The sequence below is a fragment of the Egretta garzetta genome, unplaced genomic scaffold, assembly GCF_000687185.1.
Source record: "Egretta garzetta isolate BGI_Z169 unplaced genomic scaffold, ASM68718v1 scaffold32, whole genome shotgun sequence".
NCBI lineage: Eukaryota > Metazoa > Chordata > Aves > Pelecaniformes > Ardeidae > Egretta > Egretta garzetta.
In genome coordinates this window covers 1,373,316-1,382,058 of record NW_009259035.1, presented here as the reverse complement: position 1 = coordinate 1,382,058, position 8,743 = coordinate 1,373,316, and the positions used below count along the sequence as shown (strand labels likewise).

Here is an 8,743-nt window from a genome sequence, read left to right as displayed (position 1 = left end):
TTCAGCTTTGCAGGGCAATTTCTTGGGAATATGTTCACTTTGAGGCATATCTGCTCTCGCCAATCACGCGTCACTTCTCTAAAACCAACCCAAGAATGTACTGCACTAAGGCTGAAGGCAACAGGACTTATTTCCAAATGAAAAATCAATTTGAGCATTACAGATTGAAATACAAACTGAGATTAAACTCTCATAAAAATCAAACCTGATAAGACATGCTTACTGAATACTACATTTAAAAACATATGCCCTTTCAAACTCAAAGCTAAAGTTTAAACTCTATTTAACAAAATGTAAAATATCCAAGGTGTACTGCCTTATTTGTGTGCTGACAAGACAGATTGTTCAGCTGCACTAGTAAAAAAACCCAGAAATATTCAACTGATCCCCATTATAAGCAGCCTGAAATTAGAAGGCTGCAGCTCTGAATTACTTTACAGGCAAGTTTTCTGCAAGGAGTTAAAAATGACAGATTTGACAGCTTTTATTCCGCAGCACGCTGGCTCTGGATCTGATTTTTTCCCCTTTTAGCATGAAAACAGTCACTCCACTGCTCAAACTGCAACATGAAAGCAGAATGCCGTTATCAAATGGAAAGCATTTTTAAGTGAGGCTTTTCATGGGAAGATACCATCCCATACAGCATTTCCCACTGCAGAATTCCTTCTGTTCTTTATCCCTTTAATTTCTTCTTCCCCATCCTAGATATATGCAGTAGAGACCATTTAGATACACTAAATGGCCATGTATCATCGCCACTGAAGAGATTTTTGCTTCTTGCACTGTTGCTGTCTTAGAGCAGCATACAGCTACAGCAGTATTCCCCTGGCTGCCAGGCACTTGTGCCAACTCAACAGCTGGGACCTGTTCAGGAAACTTTTTTTGCAAGGCATCATAAGTATATCAACTTTCTGTTGTATCAAATGCCCTAAATATCCTACTACCCCTTGACACTACAGCAGCACAAAATGCAACAGCTTCCATGCACTGCAATTTTCTCTGCGAGATCTTTCTAAAAGATGTGCGTTCTAAAAATCACACATGAAACTTGTGCTCTGCCAGCTGTTCCAGTATCAGGGCATCCTTCCCTGCACAATGCAAGTGTTCTAACTGCTCTCGAACTGCTGCTTTTATTCTGAAGACAACTGGCAGTATGTCTTGTGTCTTTGTGGATCACTAACAATAAACTCAGATAGGAGCAAAGAGAGGCTGGTGGCAGTTTCAAGCTCTGTCAGAAGAAAAAAAAAAAAAAAAACCCAAACCAAAAAAGAAAAAAGGTCTAGTTTCACTCTGAAAGCTCCTAAATGATCCAGCCATATGTTCCGCAGTTGTCCCTTTGCAGAAAAGCTTAATGTCACTACATTTGGATGCCTAAGCAGTGAGAAAAGTTGAACCACGCAATCGCAACAGATCACACAGCTCTTCACGTTGTTAACCATCATAGTCCTAATGAACCTGCTGCATTTCTGAAAGGAAATTTAATTTTTTGGTGCTTATTCTTTCCTGAGAAACTCATACCTCTACCTGAAATTTTGGAAGCAAATGTATTACAGAACAAATTTATTCAAAACCATTTAAGCCTGTTGTGTGGGTCTAGATAGATAGTGATTGTTGTCAAATCCATGACCAGGGAAGGCTGGCAACACGCTACTCCAACGCATAGAACTAACTATATTATGCAAAGATCCATAAAGCCTTCTAGCAGAGCAGAATGAAGCCATTTCTGCTATGATCATGAATAGAGGGGCTCTCTGTCTAACATGACCTTAGAAAGGCTCATTTTTTCTCGCAGAAGAATAGTTTCAGCATTATCCTTTAGAAACAGAACACAATTAAACAAATAGCATTCATAACATCTCCACACTTGCCCAAGATACCAGTGAGCTTGCATGCTTGCCGGTCTGTCTTTCCAACAATCATTCCAGTTCAGAAAAGACGTTAATCCTTTTCTTCTGCACTGCTAGAAAACCAAACGTCTTTCTGAACATATTAAATTTCCCATGTATCTGTAAATTCAGACAAGGAGCTAGTTGTAAGAGGTATCCAACTATCTAGCAATACAACAAAACAGGATGAAAAGCCACTTTTTCATTAGTTCACCACCTTCAAATGATTTTCTTTGTAAACAAAGGATTTCGACCATCTTCAAAGACACAATGCTGGCACTTCAAGATTTGCTCATGGGTCTAATAAAAAATAGTTTATGTTTGAGGATCCTTTAAAGATCCTCTGCTTTTATTTTTCATAAGGTACTTTCAGGCTATTCAAGATCAAATAAGCAGTGGTGTGAAATGCTGTTTCACACTGCAGTTCGGACAAACAAGTAAAAACTGTGTTTGTCATTTAAAACCACAGACATATATGACCAACATTCTTGAAGAAAATTCTAAGAAACCCCATGGTGTCTCTCCTGTGCTTTAGATGTACAGTTGACAGTCAACTTCTGCAAACTCAAGTAACAAGCTAGTGAAAATATCCTCACTGACCATGGAATGGGCATTGCTTAAGTGTACCATACTGATATGCAAGTGATGTGCAGCAAGGACTTCTTCACAGTTCAAATTACAAATCTAGTCTGTGTTCTCAGTAAGGGCCAGCAAGACACACCAAAACAAGCAATTTGTGGGTATAGGTTGGCAATACCAGTGTTCTTATAAATATTTCTGTAAAGTAAGTCTAGATCAAGCACATGTTATTCAAGCAGTCCTTCATTTTTCATTGTAGTCTCACATATTTCAAACAGCAAATTTACAGAGTGATAAAATTAAGGGTAATTAAATCCAGTTCCAAGACCATGAACCACCTCTCATTCATCCCAGGCAAATTCCCTAAAGCAGTCTTTATCATGCTTCAGCCCATTTCCCAAACATACATACTTCATGTTATCTCGCTTTTGCTGTCTGACACAGATCACAGCTGCTCCTCATGAAAACAGCAGTTTCTTCTCTATTGCTAAAACAGCCACAAATTATTTTCAATCTACAAAACTTCACATGACTTTGTCTCCTGAAGCCATTACTGGATGTTTTTTTGTGGATCAGCTGTCTGACTGCATTTTAGAAGAAGAAAGTTCCACTTTTTTTGAAGCTCCAGTTACTCATCTTTTCCAAATTGTTACTCTATAATCAGCAGTGGTTTCCAGAAGGTAGATTAAAGCTGACTTATACAGTACCTTTCCTTTGATGGAAGAAATGTTTGCAAAGTAAAGAAAATATGGTGGGTCTCATCCATCCGCACTTCAGTAAGCATTTGATATGGGATCGCATGGGAATTGAACTTATTGAAAGGGGGAGAGCTGCTCAGTGATTGGTTGTGAGATAATTTTTGTTTAATATTTTCATTAATGATCTTGGCACAGGAGAATGCTGAAGGGCATAAATATGAAAAAATAGCACAAAAAACCCACAAAACCAACGAGATTCACACAAGACTACAGGAAGGATCCAAGTACTATCGTGTCATGTCTGTTAAAAAGTCAAACGTGATCCCAGTATGCCTTAGTCCAGCATTTACATTAGAGATATGGAAGTGCCATCATGTAAGGCAGCGTGGGAATGAATTCCATTCTTTTTGCCTGAGCTCCAAGATTTCCTCTGGTGCTAGTAAGGAGAAGGGTTATAAGGATGATTAGGCAATGGCAATGTTCCCCTATGTGGGAAGACGAACCATTTGAGGCTTTTAGCCTACCACAGCAAAGGCTGAGAAGAATCAGTTTGTTCACTACAAATCCCTTAGCAAAAGAAGCATCAAAATGGAAAAGAGGTATTTAAACTGCACGAGAGTCCTGTTCAAACAAATGGATATTCACTGTGAGGCTGCTATTGCAGGGGGACTAGTTTCACCAGCTCATAAGAACCCTCTCTGGTAAAAAATACAACTAGACAGGATCAAAGAGCCTAGTACATCTGACTATGTCTTATGAAATAACTAAAATTCAAGGCACAAAAAGAGTAAACAGAAAGAAAAAGCTTCCAGAAACACAACAAATTGAAAAAAATCAAAACCCTATATCATGCTTCAGGGATTAAAGCTGCCATGTCCCAGCAATCACAAACAAAGAAATACCAATGTTAAGAGTGTCTGATGAACTGAATGCCTGCAGCTAAAGCATGGTCAAGGGGTCAAATGATAATACACAAGCAAGACAAACATTTTAGAGCAATTAAATATGCCTATTTAACTAATTAATACTCCAGAGCATATCCCATCTGGGAACTTCAAATTGCTTTGTAAGTCTTAATGACCTACCTCTGATGAAAAACCCTGACTGCATTATGTACAGTTTTACAGCTAAGGAAATTTGGACACTGACAAAGAGGGACCTGATCCATTGCAGTATGGAAATACATGCTTAATTTTAACTGTGAGTGGTCTCCTGCCCTGCACTTAAGTGCTTTGCTAGATCATAATTGTGAAGGGCTATCCTCAGAACAACATAGCAAGCATATACCGGGATATGAACAAAGAATGAGTTTTAATGACCACCATGCACCTCTATTTGCCATCAACTGAAAAAACAGAACACACCATTCAGCATGGTTCTGTAGATAATTGTGGGCCACTCACCACCACCACTCAGTGCACAAGTGAACTCATGGATCATGATTTAGGAACCCCTGCTTCGGGACATAAAAGAATTACAAGCTATCATCAGAATGTGCTACTGACACAAACAATACAATGGGCCATTCCAGTAAGGATGACATCTTTGAGCTTGCTCCTAACCTGGCTACACAGAGCTAGGTTTTCAAGGGAGCACTAATTTAAACACCTACTGTACAGTAGCAGGCTTTCCAGAAACCCTCAGCACACAGAAAGTCCTTGTATTTCAAAGCAGGTAGTACTTGGGTATGAATACATTTGAAATTCCAGCATGTCCAGTTCAGTGACTACCTAAGTACCATCAGTACTGAATTCGTGTGCAAAATCAGATCCATAAAGCCATGAGGTGTCTATTTCCATTATTTTTTTTTTCACTTTCAGTCCATAGGTATGCTACTAAAAGTGGATGTGGGAAAATAATTAACGGTTTTAATGACTATAATTGAGACCTCTGGCCCTGCTTCCTCCCCCAGGGAAAATCTTGGTGTATCACCACTGCATCAGGATTCTCAAATGCGATAAAATCTGTCATGGTATTGTTCTAAGCTATTTTATGATGCCATTAAAGTACTATGGAAGTGAATCAGCTACTGAAATCTGGCAATGAGTTCTCGTACAGGCTTTATAAATTACAATTCATTGTTTCAAAATAAAAAGCCTTAGTATTAACTATGCATACAATTACATTGCTCGCACCTCCTAGCATGTCAAAAGTGACACACTAGATCGTTATTACAGGTATACTTCTTCATTTCTAGCTACCCAAATGAAGATGAAGATTCAGAGAGAGTAATGTGAGCCCCCTTAAAAGCAAAAATAAGGAGATCATTTATATTTTAACCAATGCAAAGAAAGTACCCATCAAGAAGAGTTTCTGAGAAAATTAAGTAGCTAAGTATATCACTACCATGAATGTCAAGTCTGCTGCTAAAACTCAAAGATCATTCTGAAATACTTCTGAAAGATTCTTAAAAGACATCTTAAAGAAAGTTATGCTTCCTTCCGCCTTTAACTAATAACTTGCTGAACCATGTGTTTCTAAGCAAGTTTCACCATAGGCTCACAAATTACTTTGGTGAGCACCTATCAGTGGCTAAAAGGCATAGCAAAACAATCTGACCAAGAGAATAAGAAGCAAACAAAGGCTAAGGGATGTCCAGAATTAGACTACTAAACTCAGTGTCAGCAAACTCAGACATTGGATATTTTCAACAAGATAAAGCAGCTAGAGGCACCTAGATGACCACGTTTATTAGAAATGAGTAGCAAGATTCATTAAAAACAGGTAAGCTAGACTCCTAAAGCCTGTATTCAATTACTTGGAGAGAAGACCTAATTCTCAAATGGGATTCCTGAACATCCTGTACTGATTTAGGATTAATACACTGCAAGGTCAACATGAGAAGCACAAGGCATACAGAAGAAAAAAGCAACAACTGTCATAAAAACTAACACTGTATTTAACCAGTATAACCCTTCTTCTTGCCTTTTGCCTTAAAGCATATTTAAGTATATTTACCTTTGCTCCATGTTTATGCAGAACTTCCATGACATCATTATGAGCTTTTTCAGCTGCAACATGCAAAGGTGTCATGAAAAAAAAAAAAAAAAAAAAAAAGGAAGATATTAGTTTTACATTCCTAGTATGACAGAATCCTTTGTAAAATTAAAAAATTTCAGAAACCTACTCCTTGTTTTTCTCGTTGACATTTGCTCCTTTCCTAAGCAATAGTTCTGTAACTTGCTTCCGCTTGGGATGCACAGCAGCCACAGCACAGTGCTGCAAAAAAGTAAATATAAATTATATTTCAACTACACAGATGACAAAGAGCTTTCAGATCCATGACTTCATCTCTTAATTATTCTGCTGAACATCAGACTACCAAATTTACAAACAGAATCCATCACATTTCTGCTAAAACTTATGACATACTGAACAAAATACAAGCTAGTGATCAATGCTAAATTTTTCTGCTCAGAAAAACAATTTTCATTTTAAAGCTATTTGTCACTTACGAAAAAAGTGGTATGTTCCCAACTACATTAACAAGATATCAGGACAAAACCAGCACACAATGCACAAAGGAGGTAAAGACAAAGGGACTCCAAAGGGGTCCATTGAGATTCTGCTGCTGTTGTCAGATTAATGTGACTTTTTGAATGTTGCTTTGTTTCTTCTTTTATTTCAGTGCATACTGAACTTGTTAACCTAATGGCAATCCTGTTATGCACCCAGTTACAAATGATGTAGTAAACAAAGGGGTAATAAAGTTTTCTTACAGTACCTTCTTTTCCATGCTATGAGAAAGAGACATCTTTTACACTGTGCTTTTCAGTGCTCAAGCCTGCCCATGTGGGAACACCACACAGCCCTTTGCTAGGTGTAACTATTCTCCTGAATGTGGCTGGGGTCTCCCTGTTGCGTTTGTCTGTGCTTGCAGCACCCAGAAGTGAGTGCTTTGTTCCTCCCTTTTTTTCTTCAATCCTCTGCTGAGACCAGACTCAATCTGTCCTGTCATTTTCAACAGAGGCCCTACCAATGAATTCCTGAGGCCTGAAATTACAAGCATGGTTCCAGATAAGCTGAACACCATGCTTTAAAATCAGCCCAGAAATGCTTGTCTCAAGTTTGGATGTCTCAAGATAGCAGACTATGAGAAATAGGAGCTAATTTTGAATATTTTTGTTTATATGTTTATCCATGTTTTAAGCCAGTAACCTGTAAAAAGCAGAGTCTCCTGGAACAGAGTTCTCAAACCTTCCAATAGCCTCTACAAGCAGACAGGCTCCAAACAGAATACTAATAAGTAGCAATAGTACTGACAACCATCTTTTGCCCAGTTTCAGCCTTTGCTATAAAGTAACTGCCACTCAAGCTTCCACAGTGCTGTTGGTCAACAGAGCACGTCCAAGTCTTGCAAAGGCAAGCTTTGTAAATAAACATTAAGATCACCTTTTCTCTGAAGAGTGGCAGTATTTTTGAGGCTTTGCAGATAATAACCTACCTGTATTTCCTACCAATATGATAAACCAGCACTTTAAAACCAACACAAATGCTGAAATACTGCCAAACCTCAGAGCAACACTGAAACATAAACCAGTGCTTGCTTTGGCCTTTGTGGGGTAATAGGGCACAGATCCCAGTGTCCCATGGTGAAAGATACCACGCTTAGGACAAGAACAGCTCAGTTAGATCGTACACAAACTCATCCGGCCCTGGAAGCTGAGTCCTGCCACTTAGATGGGAGACCACTTGGAAATCTCAAGCATGGGAGGCAAAAATTGAGAAATCACAGTCAAACACTTACTGAACAGTGAGCCAAAGACACCAATAGAACTAAAATACCCTATTTTGCCTCTTGCAGAATGAGAAGGCAGAGAAGAGCAAAGAACACCATAAGACTACGAAGTGATCATTACACAGCTAAAGAGATGCCATATATCAGCAGCTGATAGGAAGAAAAGGATAATATCCCAAATTTCCTACTGTCTTCATGTTCAGCCTCTAAATATCTCTTCTCTGTCTTGCTTCGAAGTTCAGGCTAGGATGCTAAGTCCTCCACGGATAGAACAGAGCATATGGATGCTCAGTACTCAACACAATGTTCTGATCACAATCACAATGTTTGTAACACTAAATATGCAGTTGTATGCCTGTGGCTGAGACCCACCACTATGTTGAAAACGTTCCACTGGAATAAAGTATCATAACTGTAATGGTTTTAATAATACCATCAGTCCCTCTCAATTTCAACATCTTCACTGCATCTGGGATAGAATCATAGAATCATTTAGGTTGGAAAAGACCTTTAAGATCATTGAGTCCAACCGTTAACCTAACACTGCCATCCCACCACTAAACCATGGCCCTAAGCCCCTCATCTATCCTTCTTTTAAATACCTCCAGGGATGGGGACTCAACCACCTCCCTGGGCAGCCCATTCCAGAGCCTGACAACCCTTTCTGTGAAGAAATTTTTCCTAACATCCAACCTAAACCTGCTCTGGCGCAACTTCAGACCATTTCCCCTCGTCCTATCGCCCATTACCAGGGAGAAGAGGCCAACCCCCACCTCTCTACACCCTCCTTTCAGGCAGTTGTAGAGGGTGATTAGGTCTCCCCTCAGCCTCCTCTTCTCCAG

General features: G+C 39.2%; 1 protein-coding gene across 1 annotated transcript in view; it reads right to left on the bottom strand.

Moving 5' to 3' along the window:
- TNKS (tankyrase) overlaps positions 1–8,743 on the bottom strand; it is a gene marked incomplete at its 5' end in the record, with an annotated part of 142,870 nt that overhangs the window by 29,063 nt on the left and 105,064 nt on the right. Inside the window, 2 exons of the mRNA XM_035890405.1 lie at positions 6,122–6,200; positions 6,291–6,382. Of these exons, the coding sequence (XP_035746298.1) occupies positions 6,122–6,200; positions 6,291–6,382 (171 nt within the window). The remainder of the gene's footprint in view (positions 1–6,121; positions 6,201–6,290; positions 6,383–8,743) is intronic.